This window comes from Haliotis cracherodii, unplaced genomic scaffold, assembly GCF_022045235.1.
Source record: "Haliotis cracherodii isolate W230 unplaced genomic scaffold, xgHalCrac1.p SCAF_3, whole genome shotgun sequence".
NCBI lineage: Eukaryota > Metazoa > Mollusca > Gastropoda > Lepetellida > Haliotidae > Haliotis > Haliotis cracherodii.
Window position 1 is genome coordinate 27,390,682 of NW_027266286.1, and position 23,272 is coordinate 27,413,953.

General features: G+C 38.8%; 2 protein-coding genes across 2 annotated transcripts in view; one reads left to right on the plus strand and one right to left on the minus strand.

The window, feature by feature from the left end:
- The window catches only part of LOC139473558 (macoilin-1-like), a 33,625-nt gene extending 27,526 nt beyond the window's left edge, over positions 1-6,099 (minus strand). The window contains exon 1 of the mRNA XM_071256209.1: positions 5,775-6,099. Within this exon, the coding sequence (XP_071112310.1) occupies positions 5,775-5,857 (83 nt within the window). The 5' untranslated portion in view covers positions 5,858-6,099. The remainder of the gene's footprint in view (positions 1-5,774) is intronic.
- Positions 6,100-10,685: 4,586 nt separating this feature from the next.
- Positions 10,686-23,203, plus strand: LOC139474375 (T-complex protein 1 subunit theta-like). Its single transcript, XM_071257361.1, has 16 exons — positions 10,686-10,771; positions 12,056-12,146; positions 12,703-12,914; positions 13,633-13,702; positions 14,566-14,694; positions 15,776-15,837; positions 16,796-16,933; positions 17,622-17,693; positions 18,178-18,351; positions 19,169-19,256; positions 19,566-19,681; positions 20,391-20,462; positions 20,921-21,013; positions 21,250-21,321; positions 21,769-21,888; positions 22,813-23,203. Exons 1-16 carry the CDS (start codon positions 10,712-10,714, stop codon positions 22,879-22,881), a joined length of 1,638 nt encoding a protein of 545 aa, XP_071113462.1. The 5' UTR covers positions 10,686-10,711; the 3' UTR covers positions 22,882-23,203.
- The last annotated feature ends 69 nt before the right edge of the window (positions 23,204-23,272 follow it).

The following is a 23,272-nucleotide window of genomic DNA, read 5'->3' on the forward strand; positions in this document are numbered from 1 at the left end:
GCATGGGTAAAATACCCACAACACCAAAAGCTTATCTGGAGCTCTGCTAAAATGCTAGTTTCTGTCACTGCTCTGTGTGGTTTTCCTATGAACTCTCTTACAGCTCAGTAATAGGTTGAAACAAAATCACATTTTACATCTCATAATCATCTATCTAATGTCTCATACTGCTTAGTGAGTGAGTTGGGTTGGGTTTACCACTGCTTTTAACAGTATTCCAGTTATATCACGGTAAGTCAGCTTAATGTGGGAGGAAAGCCTGAAGTGATGCAAGTCTCAGATATTTACCACATTGGCGGAAGTGAAAGACTTTGCATCTATACACATCTTTCAGCATATTATAGAGAAATGTACAGGCAAGGGTAGGCACCATTGGTCAAATCCATCTAGTCTGGCTCATTTTGAATAGTGGTTTATGTCAAATACCTAGATTCTGGGAGGAAACTAGTCCTTCTGTGTTTTCATAGTATTGGACTTATAAGTCTAGTATGTATCCCTGTACTGCTGAAGATGGGACTGATAAACACATGATAAATCCAAAGATTTATATAGAATTTAAAGTAACTGCTGTGGCAGGCAATATGCAAACATAATTTTCATTTGGTTCAAAAATTTGGACTTTTTGTAGTTCTTATGTCTTAAATTCAGAAGTATTTTAACACTGTATTCAATTTAATAATGTAGAACTATGCAGTAAAGCCACTTCCTTTTTAATGGTCCTGTTACCACTGAAATACAAGTCATCTCTACAAAGCCATAACTATGATGACAGGAACAAGGACATTTTATATTCCAAGTTGGGAAGTTGTACTGCCATTTGATGCAAACATGGGTTGAATATCAGCCTCCATGCCGGGCTTAATGAATAGCAGTTAAACTAAGCAAACTATTTTAAAAGAAAACTGTCAATTGTCTTTTCAGCCATTTACAATTTAATTAACATTAGGGGTGACTATTGGTCTGGAAATCACTATTGCGATAACTATTGATATTGCAAAACCTATTGCGATAAATATCGATAGTTTGTAAATGGATTTTATAGTTGAATTAAACCTTGGAACTGAAGTTTCCTTTGAATGTGATAACCATAACAACAAATAAAAAGTAAAGTTTGATATATGACTGATTTGATTTTTCTTTACCCTAATAATTTAAGAAAAAGAAACTTCCACATTACCATGTGTAAATTACTACCACTCATGATCAAAAGAGGAACAAATTTGAACAGCATTGCATGTATTTTATTGAAACTGTAAAACTATGGTAAATAGTAAAAAATACAATCCTAACTGAAATCGATACTATTGATCGGAAACTGATTTAACAATAGATTTATTGACTTTTGAGTGCTTACCACTGGCAATATATCGATATTTCGATTTATCGTGACACCCCTAATAAACATAGTGGCAGCAAAGAAAGCATTTTTCCACTAGTGTACTGTTGCCACAAATATTGTACATGTAGAAAACCAGTAGAGACACTAGGGCTGCAACGATACAGGAAGGTCACGATACGATATGCATCTCGATATTCTGGTCACGATACGATACGTATCTCGATACGCAATGAATAAAACAAGACTTAAAGCATGTCAAGATTGAACCTTTCATGATTTTGGAACAGTCAAAATTATTTTATAATAACAAGACTTCTGAAGTTGGAACTTTCTCTAACTTTCCTTAGAAACAATTCAAAGTTCAAACACCAGAAGATAATAAATGTACTCTATCGGTGATACAACTTCAAAGAATTTCGATGCAATGGTCGAAGAAATTGTATCTGAAATTATTGTTTTATCAGGAATAATATATTCCAATATCGTGTTACCTTAGTTGCAGCTTTTACTATATATATATTTCAAATTATAAGAACCACAAGTGTAGCATTTTGGTACTGGTGATTGCTGTTGCAGGATATTTTTACGTATGGAACAATTTGATCAGTCACGTGCACCCTAGGGACTTCCCGTGCTACATGTATTTCCATGTATTTCCATTTCCGTTATGTTGACATATATTCGCCAAATTGCCACACATATGACTTTCCACGAGTCAAAGTATGGCATTTTTAATATAAGTATCCATTCTCTAACAACTAAACTTCGTTTCAATGCGCCAAAAGCTGTAATCTGATCGTGGTTGCAGTATCTCTTCACACACGATTTCACATAACTTAATGAAAACAATATTAAATGAAATTTTGAATAAAATTAATAAAATATATTACAAACACAAGTCCAGATATATAATGAACACGTTTTAACAACAAGATAGTATAATAATGGTATTGAATTGCGTACTTCAGTTCGGATTTGCTGACAGGTATTTCCGGTGTCATGTGTTTGCGGGGATCAGCGGATAATGTTTTTAGAGATGGGGAAAAACATCTGTCGGTGTAAAACCTGAGCTTATTAAAAATGTAAGTACGTTTTTGGGAGCCATGCGTTACCGCGCGCTATAACCAAGTTAGCGGTTTATTGAAAGGCACAATAGCGAGGAAACGCTTTACTTGAGATTTGCGTTCCGTATCGTGGCATATCGATAAATGGGCCCACGTGTATCGTATATCATATTGTGGGTCAAGTATCGCGATGCATCGGAATATCGGTGTATCGTTTCACCCTTAAGAGACACCTATTTAAAACTTCATGCCAACAATAGCCTTAAGTGCCTTCAAGTTCACTACTGTGGCAGGTGAAAGTTAAACTATGTTACCTAACTTCAGTCTAATAAACATCTGACATGAGTGACGAAACTTGAAAATTAACATTTACATGATTTACTTTAATAGTTGACTATTCACATTATGACATGATGTCAACATTCTGAGTTTATGATCTAAGTATAATTGTTGTTGTTTATATCATGATTATCATGATGTCGTTATCATTTTCGTAAAAAGAAAAAAAAGGAATGATTAAAAGATACAAGTCGATCATATACAAGATTCAACTGTTAAAAAGTTGTGCTAATGGGATATTGAAATCCTACATTTCAGTACACAGGTTTTTATGATCAGTGCTTACAGAGTTAAACATGGATGAAGGATTAGAGAGATGAACGGTATACACATTGATGTTAAAAAGTATATAGCTGTTAAAAGAGGAACTTAATGTTCATTTGTCATTCAGCTGACAAGAGTGACATCGATAAAAGAAAGGGATGAACATTGCCAGGTAAACTTTATCTTGATACACAATCTCATTAAAATCAGATCTTAGATCTCGCTACCGCCAAACAAAGATCTGAGGACATCCCATTACGGGTCACGTCAGAACGACCTTTCCTCTGACCAATCAGAGTATCGCTTACCAGATCATGAAAGTGACAGTCGGAATGGGATTTCTAATCATGCAGCCTCGAAAACTTTAAAACGGGGTATTTCGAATGATAGCTACGGGCTTCACAACTGAATCTATACAATCTGGACCATATATTAGCCATTCGAGAATATTCTTTTGTTCAGGTTTCAAATTTTTAAGCGAGAATTTGTCAAAATATGTTTTGAAGCGTAGTCGCCAATTTGCAATTAATGCTGTAAAGCACGAGAAAGCTGCCTTCTGATTGGCTAATGTCGACTAATTCCATTGGTCAGTCAGAGTTTGCGAAAGGTTAGTCTGACGTGACCCATAATGGGAGGTCCTCAGATCTTTGTTTAGCGACAGCAAGAACTAAGATCTGATTTTAATGAGATTGTCTTGATACACGGCATGACACAAAATTGCCGAGTGCAGACTGAGTGAGTATAGTCTTACAATTCTTGTAACAATATTCCCCTTCCAGAAATATCAACACCAAGACTGAGGTGGGGAATAAAACCCAAGTCTCTGGTGTGATAACAAAACTTTAGCATCTATACTACCTCATAATAACTGCTTGTTTGTTTCTTTGTTATAAACGCCACATCATATTCTAGCAAATGATGGAAAATAATCTCGACCAGACAATCCAGTGATTGACACCACGAGCAACAATTCACCCTTTTGGGACATGATGACATACAATTATCCAATATCACTGAGCCTGAGCCATTATGTTGCCTCATGATCTGCACATGTTGCTGGGGACCAATTCTAATCCAGAATCCCAATGAGAAGTTGATGACTGAAAGTTCACAACACTGAACTCATATAGCACAAAGCCTATCAAACTGTCGCCATAATTTGTCTCTTAGCACAATTAATATTCATCTGTTGACATTTATGCTTGAAAAAACATGCAAATGTTTGACGTAATATACAATATGTTCTACATGTCTACATATCTGGCATCTTTACCTTCAAATAACAATTTGATAAGCGTGTGTTTTGTGGATTATAAAATTCAACTACTACAACCAGGAATTTGTGACCTAATTTCTCCCACATTCAGGAATTTCCCTTGGTCCAAATATTGGCAGTTGATATTATTTGCATTCATTCTTAATTTGTATGCATACAGTATGCAACATATTGTGGCTGGTAAAAACCTGCACATTGCAGATGGATAAATGAGTCACACAATATCTACTGCCACTGGTAATTCCTTCCTGTTCAAACATTTCCTTCATATTGAAATATTTCACTTCATGTTTCACTACACACTTTCAAGGACATTACTCCAGTGCTTGACTCTGCAAAATTTGTCAGTGGTCCAAAGGAACAGATTAAAACAAACTTGAGTTTAGCCTCGACATATCGCTGATTTCAAAAGTCGTACAACCGTAAAATTACGCTTTTCATCATAAAAATAACACTAACCCACTTGAACACGATATATCTAATTTGACTGGTCCTTCAGAAAATATACTAGACTCAGATCAGCGGACCAGTGTTAGAGTCAAGCACTGCTATTCAATTCAAAATGTTTCGGAAATCAAAGTTTACCAAAGGTGACAAGGAAAAGGTTTATGTCATTCCCTGTTCAGATACACTGTGAAATTTTTGGACACTTTTGTGTAGACCGGCTTACCAAATCTCATTAAAAAGTATCAGAAATTTAAATCTTTAACTTAAACTTAGCCTAACGTAAATTCTGTAACTGTCCTATTTTCACTGATCATTTTCAATTGAGGCATAGAATTTAAGCTAGAACCTTCAACAGTGATCAGTTTGCATATGACATCACTTTCCTTGAATATATACAATGGTGTATGTCACAACAGTAGTGAAATAGCAAATGTGCACCAAGTTTCTATAGTCATGCTGATTTTAGAATTGTATCATAAATAGCATCTTTGTACAAGCAATCAGCAATTACTTTATGACAAAAACATTCAGACAACAGCAGGTGATATGATATTTTACTATACAACTGTCATTAAGAACTATAAATGGTGTATTTTCGTACACAAATATCCATATAGGGGCCTAAAGACTGAATGTGTGAATACAAATATTTTCAAGTTATTTCCTGTTAAATGCATTTCCTGTTCACTATTCAATGTTGCTATTCAATACAAACAAAGCTGGGTGTGGTGATAGCGACGGTTTAAAATAGTAGATATATCTACTGCCAACGTCAAAATAAGGGCATTTGTCGAGGTATCAAAACGTTAGTTTTGACATTCAGCATAACTTAAGAAGGGGGATGGCATGCTTCTTTGACATTATAGTCAACGTCCGTGAACTGTTAGTTATAGCTTCGATGATATATATGTCGTAAACGGGAAAATCAGTAAGGTATCTCGATCTTAAACTCATTTCTTTGAACGATTCCTGAAATTTGACATTTTACGTAAAATGGCAGACTCTAAACTGGCACTGCCATATTGAAACACGGTCGTGTTCTTACCTTCCATAGATACCATCGGATATTTTGTTCCTTTTCACAGGGCGTCTGGGTTTGCCGCAATCAACATTTCGCGGTCTTTTCATGTTCCTCAATCCCTGCACACATCAAATGTGAATTGATGATGTTCTTTTGTCTAATTTTATCTTTCCTAATTATTATGACAATCCTGGAAGTACTTCCACAGCTCTATGTCCTTGCACATGCGCCCTGGGTCAGACACGTCCGGCTAATTCCGTCACAAACGACCGTGATATTCCGGAAATATCCCACAACTCATACAACGGTAGATAATCAGTGCTTCAAGTTTATATTAGATATGAGGAATATCTGAATCAACAACAGCAGTCAAATTGAAAATTCAGATTAAATAAGCAGGTGCGCGTATGCATTATAGTATTTCCCTACAACTAACAACTAAGCTTGACATTGTTAAAGCCACGTCTACTGACATTGGCTGTTCATCATGTAAACAATGAATATATTTTTAGATAGGCTTTGTTCAGAAGCAGGAAAAGAACACCTATTACTAATTGAATAACCTAAGCAGGTGTTGTTCAGCAGAAAACCGATAATTGCCTCCTGGTGTGATAATTCAGTTAACCTTGGCGCTCCCACCACGGCTACAAGAGGCGCAATTAACACGGTGAGCACATGGACTCACATGCTTGTTAATCTTGTTAATTACATGTATGTCGATTTTCATTGTTGGTCTGAAAGTCTAAATACGCTTTTATTATAAACAGCAGAAGTTAACAATTATCGGATATTGAATTGGTCAAGATGAATAGATTAATGTCTACGACTCCCCGTAAAATGTAATCACAAATTCTTTTCAAAATAACCATTTGAATATTGGTGTGCATAAATACCATATATTTATGACTTATGACATTTATGTGGGAAAATGTTTACGATTCTAACATCATTGTATTCTAATGTGAGATCATGTGTTCTTTGTTGGGGTGGTGTAACAGATTTGTTTGATTGTCCTTTGGGCCTAAGACAAGGCTGTATTTTGAGTCCGATCTTATATTCATTTTTCATTAATAAATTAAATCACGAAATAGCTTCCAATGGTAAACATGATATCCAGATGTTTCCAGATTTGATAGAAATATAAATGCTACTTTTCGCAGACGATGTCATTTTAGTGTCAGATACTGTTGTTGGTCTCCAAAGTCAATGAAATATTTTAAGTACATTCACTAAAGAATGGACATTATCAGTAAATTTAAAAAAAACCCACTAAAATTGTGATCTTTAGAAATGGTGATCATTCGATGGTCAGTTAGTCAGTATAGTAGATTCATATTTAGGAATCTGGTTCTCACACACAATGAATTGGAAAAAACATGTATCCTTGACCTGTCCTTGTGTGCAAAGAAAGCTTTAATAAGTCTAATGTCTATTGATCATAAAGTTGGAACGGTAATATCTTGATTAGATGTTTAAAATACTGGTTTAAAATCCGTCATATGCATGAACAACGTCTCCCGAAATTAGCTTATAACATGCTTCTACATTCAGATAACATGGAAATGAATACTTGGACATCGTATATAAGAAATATTTTATTTTCTCATTGTTTTGGTTTTATATGGCTATGCCAGTCAGTTGGAAATGTAAATATGTTTCTTAATGAATTTCGAAATCGGTCTATAAGACATGTTCTACCAAGAATGGCATTTCACTTTAGAGCATAGTTTCACGTTATGAATTTTACAAAACATCTAAGTCTTTACTTCAACCAGAAATATATTTATCAGTACTCACAACGGAAAATTTAAGAAACCATTTAATTAAATATCGACTTGGTTTACTAGACCTACTTGAAGGAACACAACTGTCAATTGAAAAACTGAAAAGAATGTGTCCGTTATGAAGATAGGAAATGAAATTCATGTGTGTTTGTCTGTCCATTTTACAATGATCTCCGAAAGAAATACATGTATATAAAAGATTATTCAATAGCAATGCCACCGATAAACTCCTTTGTAGTTATTCCGACGACAAAGAACGAATCTAATATATGAAATCTTTCCCTATATATTAAGCATGCATTAGCGAAAAGAAATGAATTAATCAAGCAACGTGTATATCCCAATGTGAAACATTTAGGATTGTATTTATATGCGTAGCTATCTCTTGTATAGGGGTCGGAGGCCTTTTGTACAATAAACCTCTTTTGACCTTGACTTTGACTTATTGGATTAAAGTTGTATCAGTGACATTGGAGGAACACATTATTTTCATGCATGGGTAGAATATTTGAAGAACTCTGAAGTGGTGATGGTTCTTTCTTTTGGCATTTCAATGCAGGGTACATATTCCCTGTTCGTTTTTAATGTTTTTATTTGGAAGGAAATCATTTAGTTGAGAGGGGGATATTTTTTGGTTAAACTAACACATGTTATTGTTAATGTGGATGAACCACGGGAACTCGTTATTGGTCAGTAAATACATATGTATATACCTCTATTATAAGTAACACTTTTATGAATTGATAACAAAACAAATACACGTTTGAGGAACAAAGAAATAGGTCGTGTGCACTTAATCCAAAATTGTATAAATTCTGTGGGATTCATTCTTGTTTTTATTTTTATGAGTCGATTAAAAGGTAATCATCCGGGAAATTGGATTAATGTCGATCTATTGAAATAATGACTTACAATTGTGCCTACCATACGAATTTATAATAATAATAATAATCAACTTCAGCCTCAACAGTGACAGAGGCTAAAGGCACCCGTGAAGATCCCATCTTTCCGAGGCAAGAGAGTTAACTGACTATAAAAGTTCAGTTTCCACCCTTGCCGAACTAGGCTGGAATTCCTGGGCTCGACCGTAGCGCCACCACTGGTTATTACGAGTAATGTTCCTTTTAAGCCTCTCCTATGGACCAATCAGATTCCACCTCTCGTATCACTTGCATTTGTTTCAAACAAAATGGTGGCGCCCAGTCAAAACGATCTGATGGATAATCAAGATCTATATTGTGATAAAACGGGTCTTACATAGCGAAGTGCATCAAATCACGTGAGCATCTTGATTAAAAATATGAAAATATCTGCTGACAACGAGTTGGCGGTGCACATGCTTTGCAAATCCTGCAATCGACAGAAATCTGCATGACATTTTACAAACCGGATTTCGATTTCGGTGCGCGATTTTGATTGGACTATGCAAAGACTCGTTAGCCCAGCCAAAATGTAACTCCATAATACCAGCCTAGTTCGGCAAGGGTGGAAACTGGACTTTTATAGTCAGTTAACTCACTTGCCTCAGGAAGATGTGAAGATCCGGGCTAGAATAGGTCCTTAGCAACCCATGCTCGCTGTAAGAGGCGACAAACGGGATCGGGTCATCTTCCCGAGTCAAGGGAATTAACTGACTCCAGTTTCCACCCTTGCCGAACCAGGTTGGAATAATGATGTTATATTTTAGCTGGACTAACAAGTCTATTCATAGTCCAATCAAAATCGCGTAACAAAATCGCCATCCGGTTCGTAAACTGCGGTGCAGATTTAGGTCGATTGCAGGATTTGTATGTGCATCGATCTACGCAATTGGGATTCATTAATTGGGATGACATGCATCAAACCTAGTCAGTGAGCCTGACCATCTGATTCCGTTAGTCGCCTCACACGACAAGCATAGTCGCCTCTTACGACAAGTTGGGCGGTCGGGTAGCCTAGTGGTTAGAGCGTTCGATTCCCGACATGGGTACAATGTGTGAAGCCCATTTCTGGTGCCCCCTGCCATGATATTGCTGGAAATATTGCTAAAAGCGGCGTAAAACCTTACTCACTCACTCTTACGACAAGCATGGGTTGCTGAAGACCGATTCTCTACCCGGATCTTCACGGGTACCTTAGACTACTGCGCCACCCGTTCTCCCATATTGACCATGATTAAGAACCTCTTAAATTTAATTTACATTTCGCGATGACTGCAAACACATCCATGTTTGTTGTTTCAAGGAGAACTCGAATGAAATGTCTTTTGCTACTGAATGTCGCAGGTAGACTGACATTTAGTCCCAGAAATAAAATTATCTTATCCCAAAAAATAAAAAATAATAATAAATAAAAATGGAACCCAGAACAAACCTTAATGAAATTGGGGCGGCCGGGTAGCCAAGTGGTTAAAGCATTCGCCCGTCACGCCGAAGACTCGGGTTCGATTCCCGACATGGGTACAATGTGTGAAGCCCATTTCTGGTGTCCTCCGCCGTGATATTGCTGAAAAATTGCTAAAAGCGGCGTAAAACCATACTCACTCACCTTAATGAAATTAAATTCACATGGTCACTTGCAAACACAAATAATTGTGAAATGTTCATCACCTTTAAACAAGTTTACATTAGAAATTAGCCTCTACTCCAATTTTCTCATGGATTCGGAGGCTCAACAAGGCATCACATGCTCTGAAGTTATAAGGACCTTTACTCAAATTAACTCAATGTCAAGCTGAAACTGTATTTAAGACACTGCCGTATTCAACTGTGAAAAACTGTGAATAACTGTCGAAGACAATGACAGTGTAAATAAATCATATATTCTACAACATAACATAGTAAAGCATGTAAACAAAACAATTATACTACATAAATCCTTCTTATCGTTATTAAAAAAAGAAGTGCCGGTTTCGCTCGAGAAATCGGTGACGTTTTACTGCGGTGCCGTTTTAGCCTGCATCCGGTCTATATACATCAACCACGTCGTTATAGTCTACAGAATAGTTGTTTCTAGTGTCATGGAATAACTTGAATTACTTTTAAACATATATTTCTTGACACCGCCCTCGTCCTTTTTTTCTTTAAATCCGTTTGACGCCTTTTGGAACATTTTACGTATTCAGCATGTTTTAGGGTAGATAGTTTCGATCTGCACGGAACGTCCCTGAGCATTCTGGGATAACTAAATCATTGAAACATGGCGATGCACGTTCCTAAGGCACCGGGCTTTGCCCAAATGTTGAAAGATGGGGCAAGGGTATGTAAATCCAGTTCAAATTATACATAATTTCAACATAAGAGCCACCTATCTTGAAATCGTACTCTCATCGCTGTGTACTGTGTCATTTTATCAAAGTTTGCACATCGTAAACAATCGGCCATGTGGTTGTCACGCCGTCGGTATGTTCTGGCATGTTCTGGAAGCTCTCATGATCACTGTCAACCACATCAACTACCAACTGAACTAAAATGTTGGTTTTTTCCGGATATTGAGAATCATGGAGTATACTATAGAAACTAATTTCCTATTCCATCCACTTCTCTGCAAGACCTGAGAGAGGCATGTTGGTACAAATAAAGTGATTTCTATAGATTCTGAATGCTTTGTAAATGAAAGCTATCAAAAGCAACCACTGGTAGCTAACTATCCCTGAGAGACAGTTTGATTCCTGCATTCCTTGTCACTGAATGCAATGTTAATATTTGATAATTTAAAATTCTTGATGTTGATACAGATCCATGAAAGCATATAGCTGAGTGGGCATTAAGCAAGGCACATTATACATGTCCTGAAATACAGGATAAAGGGGAGGTCTGGTAGCCTAGTGGTTAAAGCGTTTGCTCACCACACCGAAGACCCAGGTTCTATTCCCGACATGGGTACAATGTGTGAAGCCTATTCCTGATGTCCCCCGAGATATTGCTGGAATATTGCTAAAAGCGGTATAAAACCATACTCACTCACTCACTCTCTACATGATAAAGATATTCTGATGACAGAAGTATTTCAACTGCATACTTGTGCATTACTTCTACGTTTTGTTATTGCAAAGTGGCAGCGGCTTAATTTAGTAAGGCATAAAGTTGTTAAAGCCCATCGCTATGCAATTCTGGGTTTGACTCCCCCAGCATGTTGTTATAAGTACTGCCCTTGTTTCTGTTAAACGATCATTGAACCCGTGAATATTGGGGGTAGAATAGGTCCTCAGCAACCCATGCTTGCCGTAAAAGGCGACTATGCATGTCGTATGAGGCGACTAACGGGATTGGGTGGTCAGGCTCTCTGACTTGGTTGATGCATGTCATCGATCCCAATTGCGTGGTTCGATGCTCATGATATCAATCACTGGATTGTCTGGTCCAGACTCGATTATTTACAGACCGCCGTCATATAGCTGGAATATTGCTGAGTGCGGTGTTAAAGAACAAACAAACAAACAAACAAACCTTGTTCACCATGTTTCCAGTAATGTACGGTTTTAATTTTGAAGACAAATAAATGTTGCCAACTGTTGTCATGGCCCCTTGTCTTATTTTTCAGCATTACAGTGGCCTCGAGGAAGCAGTGTACAAGAACATTGATGCCTGTAATGAACTGGCCAAAACAACTCGGTCCGCATACGGACCCCATGGTGTGTAGTGAAAAACTCTCATGTACTTGATGTTAGTATCCCCCGCCCAACAAAGTTGGCGGGGGATATAGAAACGGGCTCCGTCCGTCATGTTTTGTTTCCGGAGCATTACTCAGAAACTGTTCAATATTTTCTCATGAAACTTTGTAGGTTTGTCAGGTACATGCCTTTTGCTATTTAGAAATTATTTAGATTTTTATTTTTTACGTTTCCTTGGCAACAAGATGGACTTAGTTCCAAACTCTCCTTTTTTTTTACAATTTCCATGACAAGTTCCACCTCGGTTAAAAAAGGTTGGGGTTTGTTTAGATTTAATTATGTCATAAATTCTGCAACACGGGCGGGGGATATAGCCACGTTAGAGACATTTTGACATTGTTGGAAATTATGTGTGTGTGTGTCAGTTTGGTTTTACGCCGCCCCAACAGTATATAAAATTATGCTTTTTTTTACTGATTACTCCGAAGCTTCAGCTGGGGTTTCCATCACAGTAGCTGTGATGATGATGATGATGATGAAGATGAAGATGATGGGTGGTTATTTTCAACTATTGCAGGTCAGAATAAGATGGTGATCAACCACCTGGACAAGCTGTTTGTGACGAATGACGCTGCAACAATCCTGCGTGAGCTGGAGGTGCAGCATCCCGCTGCCAAGATGGTGGTGATGGGCTCCCAGCAGCAGGAGCAGGAGTGTGGAGACGGCACCAACTTCGTCCTCATCTTCGCTGGGGCACTCTTGGAGAATGCAGAGGAACTTCTCAGAATGGTGAGAAATGGCTGCTTGTGAAATGAAAAGTTTTTGGGGTGATGGGGAAGACTGGATTCCACTTCCAGACCAATTTGGTTAATTACCACTGCTTGGGGTGAATGATTTAATTATTTGTTCGGGGTAGAATAGACCTTCAGCATCCCATGCTTGCAATAAAAGGCGACTAACGGCATCAGGTGGTCAGGCTCGCTGACTTGGTTGATGCATGTCATCGTGTCCCAATTGCGTGGATTGATGCTCATGATGGCAATCACTAGATTTTCTGGTCCAGACTGGATTATTTACTGACCGTCGTCATATAGCTGGAATATTGCTGAGTGCGGCGTTAAACAACAAACAAAAAAACAAATGTATTTTTTGATGTATGAAATCAAACTGTGGATCGGTAATGGTGATGAATATATTCACCAACTCATTTGTTTGACGGGGGCACGAGTGGCCCAGTCATCTAAGGTGCTGCGATTCACTGTGCAGAGTTGCGTCCCTTGGGCACCCCAGAAACCTATGACTGTGGGTTCGAATTCCGGTTAGCCCCGAAGGTTTGTCAGCACCATACCTGTGCTCGTGGGTTTCACCGAAGTGATAAACGTCTGAGACCTGCGTCACTTCAGGCTTTCCCCCCACATTAAGCTGACACGCCACGATGTAACTGGAATACTGTAAAAAGCTGTGTTAAACCCAACTCACTTACTCATTTGTTTGTCTTTCATGCCAGGGTCTCTCTGTGACGGAGGTGATCGAGGGCTATGAGATTGCATGCAAGAAGGCGCTGGAGTACCTACCAGGTAGGTTGTGGTAGATTATTGAGCATGACATTTCATTATTGTTTCCATGGCAGTTTCTCATCTGTTAGTAACAGTTGTTTGGTTTGTTCAGGGAATTACCTGGGTCTTTCTATTTGTGAGTCCCCCATTGGTTCCCAAGAACCTGTTCTTATTCGAATGAGGTGACTAATGAATCAGGTGGTTAAGGCAAGGTGACTTGGCTGAATCCATGTCTGCGTTGTTCAGTATATCAATCACACATCCAGAGTTGGTTGTTTACAGGCCACAATGTAGCTGGAAGATTGCTGAGTATGGTATTAAACAGCCAACAAACTATTTGTTACTCCCAGGGACTCTTCAGTAATTATAAAAAATATAATCAATATCTTAAATTTAGCATGAAAAATTGAAAGTCAGGATGTCGCTGAAAGTTTGGAGTTCCTAGATTCAAATACAACAGGAGCAAATCTCAAGGATTCCGGTAGTTCCTTCATTTCGAACACTGACCATATTGAGGGCATTAATATTGGGTCTTGCATGTAAACAGGAATGTGACGCCCTTCACTTACCATGCTTACCTTTCAAGAATTTTAATGTTATAAAAGCGTTATTATTGATAGGATTTTATTGTTGAAAAGAAACTTTCAGTTCAGAAACTTAGACATGATAGACAGAATTTCAGATGCAAGCTTTTTTAGTTCCATGGGACTTGCAATACATGTATTATTTGTGTCCATTCTCAATTTTTATGCATTGTCATAACCCTGATCTACTCTTGATGTAAATCTGCTTAAATGGCAGAGTTTTGTCTTTATTCAGTCTCAGTAACTAAGAGCTAAAGTTATTTTAACATGTTGGTTAATCTCATCGAATTTCTTTTCTAGACTTAACGATTGGTGAAGTGAAAAACCTCCGAGACAAGTCTGAGGTGAAGAAAGTAGTCCGGACTTCGGTTATGAGCAAGCAGTATGGCAATGAGGACTTCTTGGCAGAACTTATCACAGACGCATGTGGTGAGTTGTTAAAAATTACTACACTGTAGGTTTGTGGAGATGCAGGTCATTGTATCCCAATTATGTAGATCACTGGAATGTCTGGCCCGGACTTGATTATTTACAGACCGCCATCATATAGATGCAGTATTGCTGAGTGCAGCATTAAACAACTAACAAGCTACACCGTATGTGTTCTGTGTGAGTGATGTATGGGAAGTAATGGTTTTGTAAAATGGTGGAAGCCTAACTTGTCACACAAATTAGTGCTTGACTTCCCCACATTGGTACAGTGTAAGGAGCCCTTTCAACTCAAGCTGGGAAAGATCAAGCTTTGTATCCTAGGAGATATGACTGACATCACTAACCTCTTTGGACCCGTGAAGATCCGGCTTAGAATAGGTCTTCAGCAACCCATGCTTGCTGTAAAAGGCGACTATGCTTGTCGTAAGAGGCGACCAACGGGATCTGGTGGTCAGGCTTGCTGACTTGGATGCATGTCATCGTATCCCAATTGCCTGGATCAATGCTCATGTTGTCAATCACTGGATTGACCGGTCCAGAAGAAGCCCTTTCAACCCAAGCTGTGTAAGATGAAGCTTTTTCTAATCATGCAACCTCGAAAACGTTATCACGGGGTATTCTGAACGACAGTTACGGCCCATATGACTGATTCCGTCAAAATTATCATCTATCTCTTGCTTCTGTGGGATAAACATTTGAACCGAGGAGGCCTTGCACAGTACATGGGAAGCACTGCCATACAATCGCAACCATATATTAGACGTTCTGGAATGTTCGTTTGTTCAATTTTCAAAATTTTAATCGAGAACTGTATCAACATATTTTTCAAGCATAGTCTGAAATGGAAGTCGCCAGCTTGAAAGGAGCTGTAAAGCTGGAGAAAGCTGCTTTCTAATTGGCTGATGTTGTTTCAGTGATCGATCAAAGTTCCCGAAAGGTCGTCCTGATGTGACCCGTAATGGGATGTCCTCGGATCTTTGTTAGGTGGCAGCAAGAACTTAGATATGATTTTAATGAGATTGGGATTCCTTATTAGTGTTTTTTGACTGAATTTAATTGTTGCTCCTTATTTTTTCAGTCTCCATTCTACCTGAGAAGAGCGCCTTTAATGTTGATAATGTTCGAGTTAGCAAAATTGTGGTAAGTCATGCTGTAAAATAATCACATCATATTTTAGAAGATCTTGAAGAGCCTATGCTAGTTGTTACTTTAAGACTACTCACATTTTGACAGGAACAGTCCTCATGGTCCTATTGTCCCATTATGACGATTAATTACCATAGGTTTGTTGTTGATGATGTTCTAGCTGATCACAACTACTTATATAGTCCATTTAGATTTTCCTTTTGAGGAGATGGTGATAGGCAAATGTTAGTGTTCTCGATAAAGGGTGATAGTCATTGTGTCATTATATTGATGTTACAATTGATGATTTAGGGTTGTAACTCTCAGTTAAGATACTGTGGTATGAAGTCTAAGAGGCCTTGAGACTTCCCCTTCAGTTCAGGACGTTGTATAGAGATTGGGTGCCTGTTTGTTGAAGGTGCACTTACTCACTTTGCCAACCTGTGAAGATCTGGGGTAGAATAGGTCTTCAGCAACTCATGCTTGCTGTAAAGGCGGCTGTACTTGTCACAAGAGGCAACTACCGGGATCAGGTGGTCAGACTTGCTGACTATACCAATTGTGTGGATCGATGCTCATGATATCAATCACTGGATTGTCTGGTCCAAACTCGATTATTTAACAGACCGTTGTCACATAGCTGGAAAATTGCTGAGTGCCACGTTAAACAACAAACAAGCAAACTTTGCCAAGTTGAGCTATCCCAGGATCTGCCAATTCCTGATTTGTTCTTTGTTTAATGAAATATATACCCCATGTTAGTCTGGTTCAGTCTTCATTGTTTACAGGCTGCAGCATAAGCAATATGTCAACACACTGGTTTGTCAGCATCTAAGCAATACTCATGGGTCTCACCAAAGTGGCAACACATTTCATATGGGGATTTTCTCCTATTCATAGGTGACACACAGTGATGTAACTCACTCTAACATTTCATCATTTTAATATGTGCAGTATTTGTTTCAAATGGTAGGGTTGTGGCGTGACACAGAGCTCGATAGTTCAAGGTATGGTGTTCAAGCGCTTGGTCGAGGGAGATGTCAACAAGATGACGAAGGCCAAAATAGCAGTGTACTCCTGTCCCTTGGATATCATGCAGACTGAAACCAAGGTAAGCAACTGTTCCTTACCTCCCCCACTGTTCCAGATAGTCCAGATACCCTCAACAGATGGGTGGACATCTATGGTGCGGCAATTCACGGGCAGGGTTGCTTTCCTTAGCGTACCAGAATCCTATAATCGTGGGTTCAAATCCCTGATTTGCTCTGTTAAAGTTGCTTTATATTATAACTTTAGGTTTTTATCCCCCCTTCGTGGTCTAGTGGTAGAGCGTCTGCCCGGAGAGCGGAAGGTACGGTGTTCGATCCCCGGCAGCGTCATACCAAAAGACGTTAAAAGATGGTACTTGTTGCTACCCTCAGCATTAAAGGGCTAAAACAAGGACTGGTCAGTCAGTATACTGTATGTGAGTGGTGATTCATGTTAAAACTGTGGCATGGTATCTCACCGGGCTAGCACTGTAAGATTGGCATTAGTCCGGACTAATACAAACAGCCACACACACGTGTGTGCGCATTGCTAAATAAGTGCAATAATCTAGAAATCTCAGAAATTTATGGTGAGACCAAATTACTTTTCATGGACTTTTTTTTGTCAGTTTCTTTAGTGTCGGAAAGCAGGAACTGAAAATGTTAAGGAGGTCAATGGGTACAGAAAGACCATACTGGTTTCCCTTACCTTGATATTGCTGGAATATTGCTAAAAGCGGCATAAAATTGTCCACTGATTTTTCTTTTCAGGGAACAGTTCTTATCAAAACAGCACAAGAGCTCATCGATCTCAGTAAGGGAGAAGAAAATATAATGGAGGCAGTAAGTGGACATTTCATAAACCATTACAATGGCATCACTCTATTGTTGTTGCAGTTGAGCCTGAGCCAGGACTGCACTGGCAGTTCTGATCGTGCATTTTAAACAAGTAAAAATGATGCAACTATAGGTCATTATGCAAAATTATAAAGAAATTATCTGTCAACCATAAAATGATTTAAGTTAGATTCTCTTGGTTTCTGATGGGAATTACATCTGTATATTTTTTAGCAAGGAAAAACAAACAGTAATACACAAATTGCCTGTTTCCTCTGAACAGGTGATAGCGGTTCCCCTGTTTTTGTGCATTTGCCAGGTGATAACAGTCCATTTACCATGTTGATTACATTATTCATGGTTATTTTTCCACAGAAGGCTCCATTCATTGTTCAATCAACATGTGGAAATTATGTCCAAGACTACTTTATACCATACCAATGAACGTTTCATTGCAGTGAATAATACAAGTTAATTTCTTCTTCTTCAGCAAATCAAGTCGATAGCCGACACTGGATGCAATGTTATTGTTACGGGAGGTAAAGTGGGTGACCTTGCCCTTCACTACTGCAACAAATACAAGATCATGACTGTGAGGTTAATGTCCAAGTTCGACCTGCGTAGACTCTGCAAGACTGTCAATGCAACAGCTCTGCCCAAAATTGTGAGTGCTATGTCAGTATACTTAATCCAGTTTGAGTTTGGTAACTCTGGAATTTTGGGAACGGTTGTCATCATCATCATTCTGAATAACCTACCTTTGTGGAGTTATGCTCACACTATCAACCACTGGTCTAGATGTTATTTATAACAGATTGTTATTTTCCCCATTACTGGATTGTCTGGTCCAGACTCGATTATTTACAGACCGCCTTCATATAGCTAGAATATTGCTGAGTGCGGCGTTAAACAACAAACAAAACAAAATTTTCCTCATTATGTCTTTGACAGTGAAGTTGATCATTCATCCATTTGCCCACGCTTCATGCCCTTGTTAGTCAACCATGAAAAATCCTGTACTCAATTATTTGCTGTAGTCAGTGTCCAATAGCTGGAATATTGCTGAGTGTGGCGTTAAACAAAAAAACAAAAAAACAAACAAATGCTGAAGCCAACGGCCCAATGATATTAAGGTGTCCAGCAGGGGAGAAGGACATTCTTGTTTCTTGATCGTTGAACTGCCTCCATGGTGAAGGGGATAGAGAGTCTGCCAGGAGAGAGGAAGGATGGTGGCTTGATCAGGGTGCCATGTATCTCAGTGGGCTGCACTATAAAACTGGCAAAAGTCTGGATTAGTACTAACTATACAAGTGCAGTAATCATGAAAGTGACGTTAAGCCCCATTTCACCTAATCCCATCTGGATGGTTGGCCAATTAAGGGGCTGTCTTTCTTTAATGAGAATGCTGAAATGGAGCTTTTTCTGTTTGTTTTGGATGAATTTGGAGTATAATCATGCTAATATACACTGAACTGCTTCAGACCCCACCAACAGCAAAGGAGACCGGCTTCTGTGACACTGTGTATGCAGATGAAATTGGCGGCACACCTGTCATAGTGTTCAAGCAAGGTCAGTCCTCCATTCATTTACTCATCTCTGTTGAGTTATGTTGACAATGGTGCATTACAATACAATCTAAATGGCATACTGCAACTGCATTCAGAAAGGCTGAAGCAAAGACTTACATCTTAGACATTTGCATTGTTTTACATTGTCAAGCTTGCAGCAATCCCTGAAAAACAATTAAATTTTCCTTTCGGGAAATGTTTGATGTTACCAATCTCTTTGAGGATGCCACTTGTATGTGTCAAATGCTTTCTTGTATCAGGCTAATTATCCTGGAGGAATGCAGCATGAACTGTTTCTTGTTAATTGCAGATAAGGAAGAGAGCTCTATTTGCACCATTGTGATCAGGGGTTCCACGGAGAACATCATGGATGACATCGAGAGAGCTGTCGATGATGGAGTCAACACCTTCAAGGCTCTGACAAAGGTAGTGCCTTGAACATGTTGACCTCAGATGGTAGTATTTGATAGTAAAGTCTGCTAAAAGCGATTTGTTCCCAGTATAACAAGTACTTTACATATGACGCTTTGACTCAATGTAAATTGATTTTGCATGTCTATAGTAACTATGGAAATATGAAGAATTGGGTGTTCTTTAACTTCTTTTGAGTCGTATTTAAGCAGTGTTTTTGTTGTTTTTTCTAGAACATTGACTTACTATACTGTCGTCATCCAAAAGCCCTTGTTCCTGGTTTTCACCCCATGTTCAAATTGTGCAGGACCCTTGAAGCTCCGGGTCAGAATAGGTCTTCAGCAACCCATGCTTGCCCTAAAGGCGACTTTGCTTGTTGTAAGAGGCAACTGACAGGATCGGTTTGTCAGACTCTCTGACTTGCTTGATACATGTCATCGTATCTCAATTGCGTAGAGCGATGCTCATGATGTCAATCACTGGATTGTCTGGTCCAGACTCGATTATTTACAGACCAGTGTCATATAGCTGGAAAATTTCTAAGTGCTGCGTTAAACAACAAGCAAACAAATCATATTGTGCAGTCATAATGTGATGTGACTGATACCCATCTTGCTCATTCTTGAGTAGGAACTAGTCTGAATCTATGTATGTTCCAGATTTTAGAAAGGGTTGACATGAGGATGCAGTGTTGAGTATTGTCTGATGTATGTCTCTGTTCCAGGAGGCCAAGTTGGTGCCAGGGGCAGGAGCTACCGAGATTGAACTGGCCAAGCAGATCACTACATATGGAGAGGTAGGCAGGCAGGGTTTCACTGTCAGGGTGTCAGTCCCCATGCATGGGACAGTGTCTTTCTACGGATTGTAGGTTAGAGTTGCTCCCTGGCAACCTACGCTGGTCGTAAGAGGCGACTTAATGGATCGGGTGGTCAGGTTCAGGGACTTTGTTGATAGTTTGTCACTGTACCCTGATGGCGTGGATTGTTGCTCACAATTTTGATCACTGGATTGTTATTTACAGCTGGAATATTGGTTAAGTGGTGTTAAACAACATAAAGATGTTGGTTCGATTCCCCTTGGGTATGATTTGTGAAGCTGTTGTTGTGTTCCTGTGGTCTGGCACAATTTTTTATATTTATCACCATCAGTGATGGTGCTGAAATACTGCTAAGGGAGTTATAAAACAATATTCACTCTTTCTAACGTGTTGATAATCTGACCCATGTTACCCAGTGAGTAATGTTTTTACTTCAGAGTTTACCTGGCTTGGAGCAGTACGCAGTGAAGAAGTTTGCCGAGTCCCTGGAGGCTCTACCAAGAGCCCTAGCAGAAAACACTGGAGTTAAGGTGAATAGTACCTCACTTTGTGTTATGTCAGGTACCCATGAAGCTTTAAAGCAATATGGTTGGCTGCTTCATATAATAATTATTTTGACATCATAATTTATCCATCTTGAGCTATATTTGTTAATGTCAACGAGCATCTTCACAAACAGATTAGATACACTTTATGGACACTCATATTTCAGAGTGTACCATGTTCACCTGTGATCTAGAGGCTGTAGCTAATTTGTTTATTCTAGGCAACGGAAGTGCTGTCGAAACTGTATGCCGCTCACCAAAAAGGCAGCAAAACCACTGGAGTGGATATAGAAGTAAGTTTGATAAGGGTGTACTACTAAACTGTGAGGGTGATGGGTTTGTACACTTGTCACACTAATAATTTGGGTTTAAAAAATCCTCACTTGTGTAGTGTGTGATGTTGCTGGAATACAGCTAAAAGCAGTGCAAGGCTCGGAAATGTATGGCAGAAAACAATCATTCCTGTGCAAGAATGGCTTTGAAATTCCACATATGTGCAGTTTTTCCTCAGAAGCATTGACAGGTGGGCCGCAATTACATTAAATCATATGGTACCCATTTTAGTTGGCTCGTACAAGGAGCATTGGATTCAGTGAGCAATTCTGCATCAGATATTTGAACACTGGATCAGTCCTTTTTAGTATCATGTAGAGTACTTCCTGAAGAAGAATAAATTTCCAAATGGAGCTCTTAAAACAAACCTGTAAAGGAATTCATGTATGAAATTCTTCTGTTTTCAGAGCGGCGGCCCAGCAGTGTTTGATGCAAAGGAGGCAGGGATTATAGATCTGTACCTCACAAAATACTGGGGAATGAAGTTCGCTTCATCGGCCGCATGCACTGTCCTGAAAGTAGACCAGGTATTGTATTAAGGCTAAATCCTGTTACAGACACTGTCCTGGCAGAAATATAAATATTTATACCCACTTACGTCTAATTGCCATAGGATATGTTTCTAACAGCAGGAATATGTGCAGGTACACCTCAGCTTTTCTGAGTCTGCCAACTTGTGATACCTAACTCAGTAAGTGTTGAGTTGTGATGCTCAAACATGTAAGATCAAACTTTTCAGAATTAAAAAACAAGGAGTGGGTTAAACTATTACTTAATCAGGTAATAATAGGTCAGATCTTATTTTATGAGAACTGCAAAATTTAAAGTAAGGCTGGCAAGAAATTCAAAAATGAATTGTCATTAGTGAAATATTTCATCTAACTGGTGATAGAAGATTGGTATTTTAGACTTCAGTTTTTGTAGAACTTTAAATAATGCTTTGAATCGGTGTGAGAAACCATACAGTGCAGTCATGTCAGTCAAGCATCTAAGTGTATATATTAGATGAGGCCTCTGTGCATGAATTTTGTGAGAACCTGATGGTTAGAGCAGTGTGGGGAGTAAATGACCTCAAGGTTTAGCACTGTTGAAACATTGCAGTTTGTGAGATTTTATCTAAGCACTGATTGGTTTGAGCATGCCATGGTTTCCTCTCACTGGAACCAGCCAATCTGGATTCGGGTAAAAATGGCAAGAACGTCTCAAAGTTTTCATTTGTATAGTAAACTATGTTTATAATGAACTGACCAATACAACAAACATGTTTAAGTCCCTGCCATTTGTTGCATATATGCTGTATAAATGGTTATACTGAACTTCAGTTATTACGAACCATAATAAGTGGTCCCTCTGAGGTAATTATAACCGTAGTATTTACAGTGATGGAGAAAGGTTGTGTATCCCTGTGAAGTATTGATGGTGGCTGTGACAGTATTACTGTTTATTTTCAGATTATCATGTCGAAGCCAGCTGGAGGCCCGAAGCCACCCAAACAGAACCAAGACTGGGATGAAGATTAATGACATCATCCTTCCGAGTCATGCCATCAGTGTGCAACATCTCCATCTTGTCCGCAGTGTCTCAGAGGATGTGACTGTGATAATCGATCTGTACGAGGACCCCAGTATATGGTGTGTTGGGGACCTGGATACATTCAGGCCCCTCCAGCTAATGGACTTCTTTCATCAAGAGTGCTATTTCATTGTTAAGAAATACCAAATTTATTTTGTGACTAATGATATTGTCATTAGACACGTCACATGAGTCGCATTTAAGTTATGAAACATCAATGTTTTGTCTGCTTTTTATACTGTATGCTATAAACAAATATCTCTCGATCAATCAGTGTTTGCGTTGCTTCTCTTCCCGAATTAGGCCAGACCAACTTATTTTCATGTTGTGCATGTTTGT